At 44.0% G+C, this 18,932-nt stretch overlaps 1 protein-coding gene across 1 annotated transcript in view; it reads left to right on the forward strand.

The window, feature by feature from the left end:
- TTC16 (tetratricopeptide repeat domain 16) overlaps nt 1–18,189 on the forward strand; it is a 29,862-nt gene extending 11,673 nt beyond the window's left edge. Inside the window, exons 8-14 of the mRNA XM_044306703.1 lie at nt 626–840; nt 2,062–2,324; nt 4,004–4,145; nt 4,220–4,385; nt 16,234–16,373; nt 16,865–16,973; nt 17,965–18,189. Coding sequence (XP_044162638.1) covers nt 626–840; nt 2,062–2,324; nt 4,004–4,145; nt 4,220–4,385; nt 16,234–16,373; nt 16,865–16,973; nt 17,965–18,123 — 1,194 coding nt within the window. The 3' untranslated portion in view covers nt 18,124–18,189. The remainder of the gene's footprint in view (nt 1–625; nt 841–2,061; nt 2,325–4,003; nt 4,146–4,219; nt 4,386–16,233; nt 16,374–16,864; nt 16,974–17,964) is intronic.
- Nucleotides 18,190–18,932: the final 743 nt, after the last annotated feature.

Here is an 18,932-nt window from a genome sequence, read left to right on the forward strand (position 1 = left end):
TATAGGGTACGACCCCATGGTGCGGCTGCTGGAGTGCAGACAAGCCATACCCACCCATGGCAGCCAACGGCCACCACCATTTTATCACAAATTGGTTGCCGCAGGTGGACATGACTTGGCCACATGCTGACTGCCACACCATGGGGCAGCAATCTAGGGAAGTGGCCCTTTCTAACATAGACCCCTTACCAACTCTGTTCAGTGAACCAAACAAGGGTAATCAGAGGAAATCCAGGGGTGCACATAGCCTTTCTGCTGCCAGAGGCGAAAACTGAAACGGCGCCCCAACCCCGCAATCCCAATTTCTTAACCTAACCCCTTCCCTCCAGCCCTACTGTTAAAGACATACTTGGAAAACCTTCCATACAGCGCTACAAAACATACAGGGTAATACAGCGCCACATACTGTGCCCACTGTGCAGAAACAGAGACTCCCCCTTCTGCTGCCCCTCTCTTGCCCCTACCTGGTGCTACCTGAAGCAATCGCCTCACCTTGCCTCATTGGTGGTGCACCCCTGGGGAAATCTATACATGTCAGAAGACATCATCAGTGGAGGTCCATGAGTTTAGACTCCCACCAAATAATACATATAATGCATTAATATAATTTGTCTATGACCTCCAGGCCACTTTTTGCTATCAGGACATCCACTCGGCTTTGTCATTGGATCCACAGCACCAAGAAGCCCTCGGCTTAAGGGATAAAATGATAGCAACGGCAGAAGAAGCTAAAGATAAAGCTGTGAACTTGGCTGTCCAGGGGCAGCTACAGGATGCCTTAAAGAAGATCTCTTTCGCCATAGAGAACAACCCATTATCTGCTGAATATCATATATTCAGGTATTATACACTAATGACATTACAAATATATATGTAAATGGATTACCTGGGGTCATGGGTTACATCTTAAAGGTTATGGACACCATTGAGGACAATTTTCTTTATTATTATTGCATTGTACTCATTTTTAACTAAAAATCTTTTTTTTATTGGTCATTATTAAAAATGTTGAGCCCCTTTCTCCGTACAGCCTTGAGATTCTCTAGTAGCAGGCTCTGTATTTTTACTGTTTACTGTCAGGCAACTCAACTGACGGCTCATTATCTCTGACCTCCTTAACACTCATCACAGCTCAATTCTTATCTTACTGATAAGAAAGTGGCTTGAATAAGTGTTTTTTATTTATTAGTGATTTAGAGATAAGGGTTATTAGGTAACCGGCACAAAGTGAAAGTGAAAATACAATTCTCACAGCTAGGCAGAAATTAGCTTTTTATGACAAAGCTGCTGAATATTTTTAATAAAGGCCCACTGAAAAAAAATGAATATAATGCATTCATTGCCCCTGAAGGTGTACATAGCCTTTAACTATAATTGAGCAGATGTGTCATTGATGAGCCAGTGGACACATAGATTCTGCCTAAATATATCTAGTTCACAGGGACATAGAATAGAGACGGATTTAGCATCCAGTTTTTCTTTTAATTTTCCGTGCCATCTAAATAAATAAAAATCCTGCAGTTTTAACTCTGGCCACTAGTCTAACATTTTATGTTCTGTAGAGATCACTTCTCAGCAGTCATCTCATTATCACCGCAGGCAGTATTACAATGACAGATCATCCTAAAAATTTCAATATGAATCTTGTGGCACACTATATCTGAAGTAAGGTTCCCACCCTATCTATATAGTGTAGAAAAAAAGACCCCAGCACTTCAAGAAGCAAAATGTGATTTATGTACAAGCGGCTTATAAATAAATCACGTTTTGAATCTTGGAAAATTCCTTGAAGTGCTAAAGTTTTTTTCTACACTAGATAATACTTACATATAAATCTGTCAAACACAATATGTACACTTATGTATTTAGATAACACATGATTCACCATAAACAATAGGTGAGGTCACAGCTCATCTCATCCCCCTCCCTGCACAATCACCTCTGCACAGGTCATAGAAAACTCTTCTATAAACCTCAATGACTTCTTTATCAGTTTTGCAACTGTATCCCTCTCTTCATTCCTTCTAAAATGTTTAGTCTATCTCTGAACTTGACTTTCAGAGGTACAGTGTACAGGAAGCTGAGCGATTTCAGCTCCGCAGTGGATGATTTTGTACGGGCCATGCAGCTTTGCAATGCAGAGGGCATATCTGGCAGCGAAGGTATGAACTTATATACGGAGGCTGAAAACCAGCTACTCCTCACCTACAACGACTTTGCCGTGCATTGCTACATGAAGGGCTTCTACCAAGAGGGGGCGCTGCTCCTGAACAAAGCGCTGAATGGGGACAGGACCAAAAAAGAGCTTTATATGAACAGAGGAGGTGAGCGATTCACTGCACATGGACTCATAGAAGTGAACAGTGCATTTCACAATGTTTTTCTACATGGACCCTCAGGGCATGCTTTGCTCACAGACCTAGAGATCATTGGACACAACTGTCTTCAGCAGTTGCCATGTCCTACACAGACTTCACTGCGCATTGGAAACTGTCCCCATGTTGTGGTCGCAACATGGACATTTTTATACAGCAGACTGATTCAGGCTTAAAAAAATATTTTAAGCCAATTTTTGGGTATTTTGGAAAAACCAAGTATCCCCTCCCTACCTACCTCTGAGCAGACCTGGTGTTCAGGTCCTCCACTAATCACAAAAGCAAGGATCCTGAGTCCTGTGTGTGAATGGAGTTGGAGTGGTAGTGCACATGTGTGACCACCACTTGGGGTCGTACTGGCCCACTAGAGTACCAGAGGATCCTCCGATGTGCCCAAGTTCTACCAATATTGGACCCCTAATAAAACAGGGCCCTTAAGGTCCTATATACACAGAGGGTGGCCCCTCAGAATCATTTCCTCTGGAGGTCCGAAGGGACTTCAGTCCGACTCTGCCACCACTCGATTCACTTTTATGGAACTCCCAAGTAAAGAGATCGTCTGTCTCTGTCAGTCCCATATTTTTGGTGAATTTTCTTTAAATTTTCCATGTTACTTTCTTTAAATTTTCCATGTTACTAGATATATTTAAGACAACAAAAACAGAGACAATTCTGCAGTTTACACACTGGCCACTCAACCTGATAATAGGCGCCAATTCTTATTCTGTACACATCACTTTTTCACAGTCATCTCATTATCATCACAGTCAGGATTACAATGTCAGATATTATCGATATAGATAAGACAGAATCCACCATTCACAGTAGGTGACATCACAGCTTATCTTCTCCCTCCTGACCCACTGCACAGGTCACAGATCATGCCTAGAAAATTCTCCCGGGGTCCTCTCCAGTCCATCGTGTCTGTGGCCCGTGGTGGCAGCTCTCAAAGAACGGGTGTAGTGACCAGTGCAAAAACTGCAGGGTTTTAGGATTATTTTTTAAACAAGAGATAGGAACTTTATTTAAACAATAGGTCATTTTCCAATAACACACTCCCTTTAAATGGCATCTGTCAGCAGTTTTGTACCTATGAAACTGGCTGACCTGTTGCATGTACCCTTGGCAGCTGAAGACTTCTGTGTTGCTCCCATGTACATATGTGCCCGCATTACTGAGAAAAATGAAGTTTCAATATATGCAAATGAGCTTCTAGGAGCAACGGGGGAGTTGCCGTTACACTTAGAGGCTCTGCTCTCTCTGCAACTGCTGCGCCCTCTGCACTTTGACAGGACCAGACAATGAAAACATCATTACACCTGGCCCTGTCAATCAAACTGCACAGGGCACCGCAGCTGCAGGGAGAGCAGAGTCTCTACGAGTAACGGTAACGCCCCCGTTGCTCCTAAACGCTCATTTGCATATATCAAAACATAATTTTTCTCAGCAATGCGGGCACATTGAACATGGGACCAACACAGATGCCTTCAGCTGCCAAGAGCACATGTAACAGGTCAGCCAGTTTCATAGGTAAAAAACTGCTGACAGATGCCCTTAGTTGTTTGTACAGGTGGTATATATCTGCTTCTTCTATATTCACTTTTTTGTTTGTTTTTTACCACCAATAGACTGTTTCTTCCAGCTGGGGGAGCTCGCCTTTGCCCTGGCGGATTATCAGCAGGCATTTGAACTGGATGAAGAAGACTGGGGCATCAGGACTCGAATTGCTAAGCTCCTAGATGAGATAGGACTGCAGGCTCAGAGTCAGAAGTGGGTAGACCTACAGGTCACATAGACCTTCCATTGTCATGTACTATTTCTGACCGCTCTCATCCCCGATGCAGGCAGTACCAGCAAGCTGAGCGCCACTTCTCGGAGGCCATCATGAAACATCCCTTGCTTCCCCAACTATATCTCCACAGAGCCAAAGTCAGGCGCTCGGTACAGAACGCCACAGGTGCTCAAGAGGACGCCGTCATCTCTGTTCTGCTCAACCCAAAAAGCGAAGAGGTACGAAAGACGTAAAAATATTCCACCAGTACAATAAATGTTTTGCTCCGTTGTACGGGAGAAAAGCAAATGGATATTTCCCACAATTTTAAAGTACCCCGATGTACTCTTCCCAGCCACAAGGCAGCAGATTTCCATTGATCACATGGTTTTTAAAAGGGAATGTGTCACCCCAAAAAAAAAATTTCTGCCAGTTAAAACCAGATGGCGGCTCACATCCTTTTTTTCTATTCTTTTTTTTTTTTATGATTGCAGATTTTTTTAAATTCTAATTACTTAAAGTGTAACTGTCATTCTTTTTTTTATTTTTGTAATGTGTAGGGGCAGTGATACTGACCATTTTTGCAATATACTTTAATAACTAAAATTGTACATTTCTATTAGAAAAATAGCTTTAAAGTGGCCCATTTTGAGCCTTAGCAACTCTCCTCTGTCTTCTGTTTACATAACAGTCAGTATTGAGCAAGTCGTCACAGTTATGTAAACAGAAGACAGAGGAGCGTTGCTAAGGCTCAAAATGGGCCACTTTAAAGCTATTTTTCTAATAGAAGTGTACAATTTTAGTTATTAAAGTATATTGCAAAAAAAAAAAAGTATATTGCAAAAATGGTCAGTATCACTGCCCCTACACATTACAAAAATAAAAAAAAGAATGACATGTACACTTTGCATGATTATGTTGCCCATCTTGCACGAGCTGTTCTCAATAGTGTTTAGAGATCTGCTTTACAGCAATCAGCATGGGCCATAAACACAATGGTCAGGAGCAGGGGTGCACCGCCAATAAGGCAAAGTGAAGCAACTGGTACAGGCAGGAGGGGGGCAGCTGAAGGGCCATGGGCAATGAGCGCTTCCATTGTGGAAGAGCTCATCTCTGCATATTCAACTGCATCACTGTACTCAGGGCCGCAATGCAGTTGAATGCTGTGACGGGGCACGGGAGCGATGTCTCCCTGGCTCACTGTTTCCTCTAATAGGCTACAGGAACTAGGACTAAAGCCTATCAGAGGCCGTTGTCTTCAATATCATTCTGCCTGAGCCGGGCTGCATACAGCTCAAGGCACAGACTAGACATACTGCTCATATCTCTGGTTTAGTACCAGCTAGAGATATGGACTTTGTATTGTTTGAAAGCTGACATTCCAATGCCAGGACGACAGCAATATCTTCAGTACATGCGAAGATATCACTGTTAGAAATCGGGATGCAGTGAATACAGCTGAAAGTGAAAGTAAAAGCAGGTTTTACCGCGATTATTCCCGACTCGATTTCTAACAGTGATATCTCCTGTTTAGCTTGGACTAATGCTGTCATTTTGGTCTTGTATGTGGAATGCAAGCTTTCAAATAAGACCAGTTGCAGGCTTCTAACTGCTACCATTGAGGAGATATCGGCATCTAAAGCAGCCCTTCCCCCTTCCTCTTCTTCTTGGGCCCAGCCCTGGCAGAACAGTTCGGTGGTTAATATGATTTAAACAGCAGGTCATTTTCTGATGACACATTCCCTTTACTACTATAGATTATCATTCATCATGGCCAGACTCCTTTCGATTCTTATGTACATGCACAGCGCAACTGAACGTGACTTAACTCCCAGAGCCTTACATGTACAACGCAAGGTCCGCGGGGCTCTGGGAAACGATCCGGGGTGAGTCGCGGCACCATGCTGGCTCTTACTGGCAGGCAGCCATGCCGGGTAAGGGCAGCATGGTGCCTCACCGCCCCCCCTGCAGCTCCAAGCGCTGCGATTGGCCGATCAGTGAGACCAGCACATCGCGGCGCAGGAAGCTGTCAGAGGCATCAGGGAGGGTCGGGAGGAGGTCAGGGGTAGGTGGCAGGTGCTGAACAAGTCAGCACCAGTCACCTGCGATGTGAGGCAGGGGACACCAGTGTTTTGGGTCCCCTACCAGCGCTGCTATTGGCTGGAACAACGCTCCAGCCAATGGCAGTGCTATAGCTGCACAGGAAGAGGCAGAACTCCCTGTATTCAGCCATTCTAGCTGGTGACTGACTGTATGCAGAGAGGTTCTGTGCTTCTTGTTGGCACTTGTGGTGCACACCACAGCGATTTAACTCCTTTCCTGCTGAAAAGAAGAAAAGAAGATGAAGAAGAGGAACTTCTGGAATAGCTGCACAGCTTTTTTTATTTTATTTGCAGCTGTTCCAGATCCCTAAACCACCCTCCATCACTGTCCCTTGTGTGTTGCAGAGCACCGATCAGTAGTGTGCTCCATAGCATCTGCACATTTTTGAGGTTATTGGGGTTTTTTAACTTTTTTTTTGGTGTGAAAAAAGAGCTGCAGTTAGTGGTAGTAAGATGGATTTATATATATAAATTTAAGTTAGACTTATTGCACACGAACGTGTGCGCTCCGTGGCCGTATTGCGGACCCGCAATACACGGTCACCGTTCCGTGTGCATTCCGCATCACGGATGCGGACCCATTCACTTCAATGGGTCCGCAAATCCAGAGATGCGGAATGGTGTGGAACAGAAGCACGGAACGGAACCCTACGGAAGCACTACGGAGTGCTTCCATGTGTTTCGTCCCGTACTTCCGTTCCGCAAAAAGATAGAACATGTCCTATCTTTTTGCGGAACAGCCGGATCGCAGACCCATTAACCTCTTCAGGACACAGGGCGTACAGGTACGCCCTTATGTACTGGTACTTAAATCATTGAGCAGGCACCTCGGCTAAATGCCCGGGGGGGTCCCGTGACCCCCCCCCCCCCCATGTTGGCAATCGCCGCAAACCGCAGGTCAATTCAGACCTGCGGTTTGCGGCTTTTACCTATTGCGGCGGGTGGTGCCATCGGGTCCCCATGGGCATAGAAGGCAGCGCGATACCTTTGTGAGGCATCTGCGCTGCCTTCCGGTGAAGAGCTGGATCTCACAGGCCCCGGAAGCTGTATGAGTAATACACTGTATTACTCATACAGCCAATGCATTCCAATACAGAAGTATTGGAATGCATTGTAAAGGATTTGACCCCCAAAAGTTCAAGTCCCAAAGTGGGACAAAAAAATTGAGTGAAAAAAAGTTGAAAAAACTAAGTTTGCTCCCCAAAAAATTAAAAGTTTCAAGTAAAAATAAACAAAAACGTAATTTTCCCCAAATAAAGTTTAAAAAAATAGGGGGAAAAAAAAAGTATACATATTAGGTATCGCCGCGTTCGTATCAACCAGCTCTATAAAAATATCACATGACCTAACCCCTCAGATGAACACCGTAAAAAATGTAAAATAAAAACTGTGCTAAATAAACCATTTTTGTCACCTTACATCACAAAAAGTGTAATAGCAAGCGATCAAAAAGTCACACGCACTCCAAAATGTGCACATATTAGGTATCGCCGCGTCTGTGACAACCTGGTCTATAAAAATACCACATGATCTAACCTGTCATATGAATGTTGTAAATAACAAAACATAAAAACGATGCCAAAACAGCTATTTCTTGTTATCTTGCCTCACAAAAAGTGTAATAAAGAGCAACCAAAAATCATATGTAACCTAAACTAGTACCAAAAAAACTTCCACCCTATCCCGTAGTTTCTAAAATGGGGTCACTTTTTTGGAGTTTCTACTCTAGGGGTGCATCAGGGGACTTCAAATGGGACATGGTGTAAAAAAAAAAAAAAAAAACAGTCTAGCAAAATCTGCCTTCCAAAAACCGTATGGCATTCCTTTCCTTCTGCGCCCTGCCGTGTGCCCGTACAGCAGTTTACGACCACATATGGGGCGTTTCTGTAAACTACAGAATCAGGGCCATAAATAATGAGTTTTGTTTGGCTGTTAACCCTTGCTTTGTTACTGGAAAAAATGGATTAAAATGGAAAATTTGCCCAAAAATTGAAATTCTGAAATTTCATCTCCATTTGCCAATAACTCTTGTGGAACACCTAAAGGGTTAACGACTTTTGTAAAATCAGTTTTGAATACCTTGAGGGGTGTAGTTTCTTAGATGGGGTCACTTTTATGGAGTTTCTACTCTAGGGGTGCATCAGGGGGGCTTCGAATGGGACATGGTGTCAAAAAAAAACAGTCCAGCAAAATCTGCCTTCCAAAAACCGTATGGCATTCCTTTCCTTCTGTGCCCTGCCGTGTGCCCGTACAGTAGTTTACGACTACATATGGGGTGTTTCTGTAAACTACAGAATCAGGGCCATAAATATTGAGTTTTCTTTGGCTGTTAAAGGGGTTGTCCGGGTTCAGAGCTGAACCCGGACATACCCTTATTTTCACCCCGGCAGCCCTCCTGAGCCTGGCATCGGAGCATCTCATGCTCCGATGCGCTCCAGTGCCCTGCGCTAGATCGCGCAGGGCACAGGCTCTTGTGTTTTCAATAACACACTGCCGGGCGGTAACTTCCGCCCAGCAGTGTGTTCGGTGACGTCACCGGCTCTGAGGGGCGGGCTTTAGCTCTGCCCTAGCCGTTTTACTGGCTAGGGCAGAGCCAAATCCCGCCCATCAGTGCCGGTGACGTCACCGGGCTGCCTGTCAGCCCCATAGAGAGCCCGGTATGTCACCGGAACTCAGAAAAATGCCTTTGCCCTGCGCGATTTAGCAGGGCAAAAGAGAGCATCGGAGCATGAACTGCTCCGATGCTCATGTCAGGGGGGCTGCCGGGGTGAAAATGGAGGGATGTCCAGGTTCAGCTCTGAACAACCCCTTTAACCCTTGCTTTGTAAAAGTAAAAAAAAATATTAAAATGGAGAATCTGCCAAAAAAGTGAAATTTTGAAATTGTATCTCTATTTTCCATTAATTCTTGTGGAACACCTAAAGGGTTAACAAAGTTTGTAAAATCAGTTTTGAATACCTTGAGGGGTGTAGTTTCTAGAATGGGATGGTTTCTATTATTTAAGCCTCGCAAAGTGACTTCAGACCTGAACTGGTCCCTAAAAATTGGGTTTTTGAAAATGTCTGAAAAATTTCAGGATTTGCTTCTAAACTTCTAAGCCTTGTAACATCCCCAAAGTCATGAAGTGTCATGAAGTACAATAGGTGAAGAAAAAACTCTCTCAGAATGGCCTGGATAAGTCAAAGCGTTTTAAAGTTATCACCACTTAAAGTGACACTGGTCAGATTTGTAAAAAATTACCTGGTCCTTAAGGTGAAATAAGGCGGTGTCCTTAAGGCCCCTTTCACACGGGCGAGTTTTCCGTGCGGCGAACGTATGGCACCCGCACTAAATCCTGACCCATTCATTTCTATGGGGTTGTGCACATGAGCGTTGTTTTTAACGCATCACTTGTGCGTTCAGTTGAAATCGCAGCATGCTCTATATTGTCCGATTTCGACCTGACGCAGGCCCCATAGAAGTGAATGGGGTGTGTGAAAATCGGATGGCATCCGCAAGCAAGTACGGATGCCATGCGATTTGCACGCACGGTTGCTAGGAGACGATGGGGATGGAGACCCGATCATTATTATTTTCCCTTATAACATGGTTATAAGGGAAAATAATAGCATTCTGAATACAGAATGCATAGTAAACCAGCGCTAGAGGGGTTAAAAAAATAAAAATAATTTTTTTTTAACTCACCTTAGTCCACTTGATCACGAAGCCCGGCATCTCCTTGTGTCTCCTCTGCGCTGAGCGGCTGAACAGGACCTGGGGTGAGCTGCTCCATTAAATATCGGTTAAGGACCTTCGATGACGTCACTCCGGTCATCACATGGTCTTTTACCATGGTGAATCACCATGGTAAAAGATCATGTGACGTACCTTGTGATGACCGGAGTGACGTCATCGAAGGTCCTTAACCGATATTTAATGGAGCAGCTCACCCCAGGTCCTGTTCAGCCGCTCAGCGCAGAGGAGACACAAGGAGATGCCGGGCTTCGTGATCAAGTGGACTAAGGTGAGTTCAATTATTTTTTATTTTTTTTTAACCCCTCTAGCGCTGGTTTACTATGCATTCTGTATTCAGAATGCTATTATTTTCCCTTATAACCATGTTATAAGGGAAAATAATACAATCTTCAGAACATCAATCCCAAGCCCGAACTTCTATGAAGAAGTTCGGGTTTGGGTACCAAACATGCGCGATTTTTCTCACGCGAGTGCAACGCATGACAATGTTTTGCACTCGCACGGGAAAATCGCGCATTTTCCCGCAACGCACCCGGCTCTTATCCGGGCAAAAAAAATGACGCCCGTGTGAAAGAGGCCTAAGGAGTTAAAGTGAATGGGTCCGCGATCCGCTGCGGCTGCCCCACTGTGGGTGTTCGTGCAAGAGGCCTTAGTGTGAGTGTAGGTTTTTGCAGGAACACACCATCTGCGTGCATGCATTTTGCAGAGCACTGTAGTGCATTTTTATACTACAGTTTTTGCACACACGATCTGCATGCGTGCTGCAGAGCACCGATCAGTAGTTTGCTCAGTAGCATCTGCACATTTTTTATTTATTTTTTTGTGTGAAAAAAGACCTGCAGTTAGTGAATAGTTAGTCAAATATATATATATATATATATAAATACATATTTAGTTCTTGTAAGTTTAGGTTTTTGCACAAACGCACCATCAGCGTACGTGCATTTTGCAACCACTGAGCACCAATCAGTAGTGTCCATTACTGATTGTGTTTGCTTAGTTTGCACTGCAAGTTTTTTTGTTGCAGAAGACTTCTTTTTGTGCAAAGACTTTTTTTGTGCAGACCTTTTTTTCAAGCCGCTTCACATGTGGAAACACTACATACCCACCTCACACTAAATAAAGGTGTACACATTTCACACATCACACCCCAATAAAAATAAAAATGGCCCGTCCATCCCAATGTGTATACTCAGCTGAAGAGGCATACGCCATGCTTGCCTCTGATATTGAGTTTGCCGGTGAGGGAGAAGAGGATGCCTCTATTCCTCTACCCCCTCATCATCATCATCACCCGCTGATGAGGGACCCTCTAGAAGGCGCCCCAGCATAGCAGAGGAGGCAGCCCCCCAGAGTGAACCCTTATGGACCCAACCCCCTGACGATTATGAGATTTTATAAATTTGATGGTGACCCAAACAAATTTTTATGCCCAGCAATTTATTTCCCAGAACCCTACTTCACCATATGCTAGACCCCTAGGTTGGACCCCAGTAAGTGCAGCAGAGGTGGTGACATTTTGGGTATTCGTGCTGCATATGGGCGTTGTAAAAAAAAACAACAACCATTAGGCAATATGGAGTTCAGACATTTTCTACCAGACTCCAATTTACAGTCAGACCATGACCCGGAAGCGATTTGATTTAATTCGGAAATTCCTACACTACAATGACAATGCACAGTGCCACCCCCGAAAATGACCCAACATTTGACCGTCTGTTCAAAGTTAGGCCTGTCATTGACCACTTCAGCAACAAGTTTGCTGAGGCGTAATATTTCCACTTTATATATCTGATCTAGTCCACCTCGCTTGCATATCCACTTTGCAACAACCACTACATATATTTTTCTGTGAGACAACCGTGCCCTTTCCACCCCTTAAAATGTTCATACGAGGGTGCACTTTCCAAAAAGGGGTCACTTCTTGGGGTTTTTTAATTTCTGGGGACCTCAGGAATTTTTTAAATGCGACATGGCACCTAAAATCCATGTCTGTTTGTTCAGGCCTGCAAAAACCATACTTTGCACTTTGCCTCTAGAGCCCTGCTGTGGCGCCCATACAGGAGGCTACAAGCACATATAGGGTGTTTGCAAAAAAGGGAGAAAATGGGGAACATATACTGGGGTGCATTTTCTCCTTTTAACCCCTTGTAAAAGTGAAAAATTGGGGTCTGCTAGTAATTTTTCATTTTTACAAGTGTGCTTTGAAATCCTTTCTCTAGTATTTCTGCCTTCTGTGAGACCCTTTCTACCACTTAAAATGTTCGTACGGGGGTGCTCTTTCCGAAATGGTCACTTGTTGGGGTTTTTCATTTCTGAGGACCTCAGGAATTTATTTAATGCGACATGGCAGCTAAAATCCATGTCTGCCAATTTAGGTCAGCAAAATCCATATTCAGCTGTTTGACTCTAGAGCCCTGCCATGAGCCCATACATCATTTTTGAGCACATATGGGGTGTTGGCGTATTCAGGGGGAAACGGAGAACAAAATGTGGGGTGCATTTTGTCCTGTTTAATTTTCACAGCCAAGCGTTTTCTAATTCTGTGAAATGCCAATGGGTCAAAGTGCTCACTACACACCTTGAAATATTCCTTGAGGGGTGTAGTTTCCGGAATGGGGTCACTTTTTGGGGGTTTCCACTGTAGGGGTACCTCTGGGTGTGTTTAATTGCAAGATGGCGCCTGTCAATTATTCCAGCGAAATCTGCCTTCCAGAAGTCATTTGGTGCTCCTTTCCTTCTGACCCCTGTGGTACGCCCATATAGCAGTATATAAGCACATATGGGGCATTTCTGTAATCAGGAGAGTTCTCACTACACATCTTTAAATATTCCTTGAGGGGTGTAATTTCCAGAATGGGGTCACTTTTTGGGGGGTTTCCACTCTAGGGGTACCTCAGGGTGTCTTCATATGAGACATAGCTTCCAAAAGCCAATCCTGCAAAATGTCAAAAGCCCTATGGCGCTACTTCCCTTTTGAACCCTGCCACGCGCCCATACATAATTTTTGGAACACATATGGGACGTTGGCGTATTTTTTTTTCATTTTCACAGCCAAGCGTTTCCTAACTTTGTGAAACGCCCAATGGGTCAAAGTGCTCACTACACACCTTGAACTTTTCCTTGAGGGGTGTAGTTTCCAGAATGGGGTGACTTTTTGGGGGTTTCCACTGTAGGGCCACCTCAGGGTGTCTTCATATGAGACATAACTCCCAATTACAATTCCAGCTAAATCCGCTCTCCAAAAGCCATATGGTGCTCCCTCCACTGAAGCCTGCTGTGCGCCCATACATCAGTTTTTGAGCACACATGGGGTGTTTCTGTAAACTGCAGATTCAGGATAATAGATTTTTTTGGGCTGTTAACTCTTGATGTGTTGCAGAAAAAATAGATAAAAATTTAAAATCTGCTAAAAAAAAATTGAAATTTTGAAATTTCATTCCCATTTTCATTTATTTCTCGTGGGGCACCTAAAGGGTTAACAAAGTTTGTAAATTCCGTTTGGAATAGCTTGAGGGGTGCAGTTTCTAAAATGGGGTGATTTATGGGTGGTTTCTAATATGTAAGCCCCAGAAAGGGACTTCATAACTGAACTGGTCCTGAAAAAATTGGGGTTTGGAAATGTTCTTTAAAATTTTAAGATTTGCTTCTAAATTTCTAAGCCTTCTAACGTCCCCAAAAAATAAAATGTCATTTTAAAAATGATTCAAACATGAAGTAGACATAAGGGAAATGTAAAGTAATAACTATTTTTGGAGGTATTACTAATGTAAGGGATCGTCTCTTTTCAGGGGGTCACACTCACAGATATCTCACCAGACAACAGATTTTCATGTCCAAACTGTGCATTTATTTTGACAGTCTTCTTAGGGCTCTTTCACACCTGCGTTCTTTTCTTCCGGCATAGAGTTCCGTCGTCGGGGCTCTATGCCGGAAGAATCCTGATCAGTTTTATCCTAATGCATTCTGAATGGAGAGAAATCCGTTCAGGATGTCTTCAATTCCGGACCGGAACGTTTTTTGGCCGGCCAAAAATCCTGAACACTTGCCGCAAGGCCGGATCCGGAATGAATGCCCATTGAAAAGGCATTGATCCGGATCCAGCCTTAAGCTAAACGTCGTTTCGGCACATTGCCGGATCCGACGTTTAGCTTTTTCTGAATGGTTACCATGGCTGCCGGGACGCTAAAGTCCTGGCAGCCATGGTAAAGTGTAGTGGGGAGCGGGGGAGCAGCATACTTACCGTCCGTGCGGCTCCCGGGGCGCTCCAGAGCGACGTCAGTGCGCCCCAAGCGCATGGATCACGTGATCACATGGCACGTCATCCATGCGCATGAGGCACTCTGACGTCATTCTGGAGCGCCCCGGGAGCCGCACGGACTGTAAGTATACTGCTCCCCCGCTCCTACTATGGCAACCAGGACTTTAATAGCGTCCTGGCTGCCATAGTAACACTGAAAGCATTTTGAAGACGGATCCGTCTTAAAATGCTTTCAGTACACTTGCGTTTTTCCGGATCCGGCGTGTAATTCCGGCAAGTGGAGTACACGCCGGATCCAGACAACGCAAGTGTGAAAGAGGCCTTATAAAGGATAGTCCAGTTATACATCACTGGGTGGGGTGAGGTTCCCGCACCGCCAACACTTAAAACACAAACTCAGGCCCGTCTAGGCGCTACCTAAACACAATACGTCCCTACCTCACTCAGAGCTCCGTTCACACATGGACAACATATGCGGCTTTCCTCAGCCAACATCAATACTGCAGCCTCCAGGCTGTGGCAACTCCAGTACCTTTTGGGGGAGTGTGGCCCAGTAGTCCTCCAGACATTGGGCGTGCAACCCTCATTCTCTAGGTGTCGCTAGGTCCTCCAAACCTCAGGCTAGTCAAAGCCTTGTGGCCCCTCAGTCCTCCTGACTGAGACCACACACAGAGCCTCTGCTTCACAGAACAGTCTCGCTCTCCCTCCTCAGACTGACTTACTCTGAGGCGCTTTATGCAAGCCTGATTACAGCAGGCCTCACCTGCGATCACCTCAGGTAGAAAGGAAAACCCGTACTGGAAGGGTGTGGACTGGGAACTCCCTCTACCAAGCCTAGCCACCAGTCCAAGTAAAATCCAGCCCAGAAAATGTATACAAAAATGTCTCAGCAAACTATGCTTTGCTGAGACTACTACCACTCTCTGGATTGTATCCGTCTCACCCATCAGAGGTCCCTGAAGTGGGACAACACACCTTCCAGCACTGTTCACATTACCACACTATCTATTATAAAAGTAGAGAATTTGGAAATTTTTCTAAATTTTTGGTAAATTTGGTAATTTTTTTTTATAAATAAAAATGACATTTTTTGACTAAATTTTACCACAGTCATGAAGTACAATATGTGACGATAAAAAAACTCTCAGAATGGCTTGGATGAGTAAAAGCGTTTTAAAGTTATTACCACGTAAAGTGACACATATCAGATTTGCTAAAAATGGCCTGGGCAGAAAGGTGAAAAATGGCCCGGTCCTGAAAGGGTTAAAGAGGACCTGTCACCTCTCCTGACATTCCTGTTTTTATAGCTCCATGCATTCCCCATGTAATAACATTTCTGGAACATCTATCCTTATGGCTCTATGTTGTGCCATTCCTTTATTATTCCTGCTAGAAGTTATGAATGAATTGCTAGCAGTCTGCAGTAAGGGTACAGGGGGGAGGTAACCAGTTGGGGGTGTGTCCCTACACAGTTTGACAATGGCAGAGACACACCCCCTACGATCCGAAGCTCGATTCGCTCCAGCCTACTCCAATTCTTCTGCTAGATTAATATCAGGCTGTCCGCTTAGGGAGTGTGTCCTTTCTGCTGCAGCTAAAGGATGGAGCTGAACATGCATTTCAGTCTCTGGGAGCAGGACACAAATTAGAAAAAGAGCAAACAGCATGTGGCGCTATACAGATCGCTTTCATTGAAAAGCTCAGTAGCTATAATACATTTTTAATTACATGCAATTACAAAAGTATTCACATCCAGGTGCTGGTTTGGAAACTGTAGAATATTTTTCATGGGACAACCCCATCCTACTTAGGAAGAAAACAGGACCGTTGGTGGGTGCGCTGGTTTAGGATCCATTCACATGGTCATCTTTTCAGACTGTATAGAAAACAAAAAAAGAAGAAAAGTTTTTTCTGTTTTCCTGACGAAATCAAAGGATGATCGTCGTATAGAACCACATTTTCTGACTGTGTCACTATTCACTCTCACAGACCGCACCAACAATCATGAGTTTTTTTCCTGGAAAAACGTTGCATGAAATTCTAGCCAGCAAACTCGCCAGCAGCACTCGATGTGTCCTGGGGCAAAATCGGAAGACTCTCGGTTACCCGGTTACATGGAAAGACGGAACGTGAGTTTTCCTTCCATATAACACAATATTCTTATGAATGATTAAAGGGGTTGTGGCATTTATCATGTAGAGAAAGGTAATACGAGCCACTTACTAATGTATTGTGATTGTCCATATTGCTTCCTTAGCTGGCTGGATTCATTTTTCCATCCCATTTTACACTGCTAGATTCCATGGTTACGACCACCCTTCATAGGTGGCCGTGCTTGCACACTATAGGGGAAAAAGACTCCCTGATGGCTGGGACCGTTCATAGGCTTGTGCTTTTTCCTATAATGTGCAAGCATGACCACCACTGATGAAATGCAGGGTGGTCGTAACCATGGAAACGAGAAGTGTATAATGGGATGGAAAAATGAATCCAGCCAGCAAAGGAGGCAATATGGCTAATCACAATACATTAGTAAGTGCTTTGTATTCACTTTCTCTACATGATGAATGCCCTTTGCTGAAGTGAGACAACCCCTTTAATGGCTTCTCTTGTTTTGCAGTCAGTCTACCCGTGAAGAGATGGATGGCGCCATTCCTGGAACCAGAAGAGATCTTGCCATTTGTATGACTGATCAGCAAGTAGCAGAAATGGTCATCAGGCGCAGGAAGGTGAGGTGCATTAATGGGGTATGCTCACATGTGCAGTGGAAAAGTGATACACAACCATTATTTTTGGGCCATTTTAATGGCTTTTTTTTATTTTCATTGCATCATAAAATATGCAAAGCAGAAACTTTTTTTTTTTTTGATGGGGGGGCATGTTTTTTTTTTAGTTTGCCATGCTGTAGGTATGGCCTCCCCCCCCCCCCCCCCCCCCCCCTTATAGGCTTTCTATATAGGACAAAATAAAAACAAATGTAAAAAATATGCCATAAAAAAAAATGGTACAAAAAAAATAAAAGATGCTTAAAAATGGCTCAAAGGTGGGGCTCCACACCTATGGGTACTGTGTGCCACAGTACGGGTCCTCTGTACTGCACCGTATTACGGAGAAATTCTCCCCTAGAAGTAACATTCAAGAGGAGAGCGCCTCCGTGATACATCTCTGTGAACGGCCATTAAAAACAAATGAATGTATTTTATTTATTTAAATCCTAACCCCTGTAGTGCCCTCAGTATATATAATTGGCCTCTGTAGTGCCCCTTGGACATATAAAGGCCCCCTGAGTGCCCCCAGTAGCTATAATTGCTATATATATATATATATCCCATAATGTCCCCCCTCCAGTGAGGAGTGAGTGTCCCCACGCATACAAGCGGATGTTTTTTTTTATTTTTTTTTTAAGCCCCCATTATTATTTTTTTTTTTTTACAGTGTGCCCATTTTTAAAGGCAGTTAGATGGGTGCACTCCTGTCTAAACTGCCTTTAAAAATGGATCCATTGCTTTTAATGGGGTCCGCCTGGCCGTGTAAATAGGCAAAAAATAATAATCCGACGCCGGCTGTGAATAGCCCTAGACTTTAGTTGGCTCTAAAACAGTCGTGTGTACTGTCATGTGAATGAGCCCTTGGAAATTCACTACATAGGATTGGAATAAAATGCGCAAAATGCCTTAAATTATAATATATTTTTTATAATCTACTTTTTCGTACCTACAGCTTAAATCAGATATCCAAGCAGCACTTAACAGACAAGGATACCTGCGGTCCACGGCTCCTCGTATCGCCGGACCCCCGCAGCCCCAGGAGGAAGCACCTGCCGCGCAAACTCCTTATCACTGGAAGACATTTGGTCTTGGACTGATGAGCACGAGATAGGAAGACGGTCTATCAGCGGACTGCAATCTGCAGCTCTCCTGCCGTCGTGACACTACACATCCCAGCATGCCCTGACCGCTTTCACAGCAGCAGGAGGACCGCGGCGCTATGCGAGATCACAGAAACAAACTGGAGGGAGGCGATCTATTGTTTTCTTTAAAATGTTTATTGGATAAGGCTATGGACAGTATTTCTGCACATCATTTCATTTTTTTATTTTTTAAAAACATAAGGCTCAGTCGTAGATTTTAGAGGTAATGTAATAAAACGGTAATTCTGCAATGAAACCGGTCGTCTTCTAATTACCCTTCACACATTGGATTATAGTCATGTTGATGATCTATCACGTACGTCTTTCTTAAAGGGGTCATCTCATGTTGACATCACACAGGATGGTAATATCCCTTTAATGAAGCACAACGTCACTTGTGCATTAGCACCACCATCTGTATTCTGGTTACAGGGGTTATCCTACATAAAAAACCAGGACACCAGAAATCAGGATAGGTGATAAATATATGATCACTGGGACCCCCAGTGATTACTAGAATGGGGGTCCACAGCCCCCCACATTCTCCCTTACTGCATGCCTGCAGTGAAGAAGAGTGTCAATAAAGCGGTGGTCATGCATATGAACACTACATTCAGTGGGGGTCATTTATTAACCCTTTGGATACAGTTTTTTTCGTTTTCATTTTACTTCCCCGTCTTCCTGGAGTCATAACTTTTTTTTATTTTTCCATATAAGGGCTTGTTTTTTGCGGGACAAGTTGTACTTTTTAATGCCACCGTTTAATATGGCATACAAT

The sequence above is a fragment of the Bufo gargarizans genome, chromosome 9, assembly GCF_014858855.1.
Source record: "Bufo gargarizans isolate SCDJY-AF-19 chromosome 9, ASM1485885v1, whole genome shotgun sequence".
In the NCBI taxonomy this organism is placed as follows: Eukaryota; Metazoa; Chordata; class Amphibia; order Anura; family Bufonidae; genus Bufo; species Bufo gargarizans.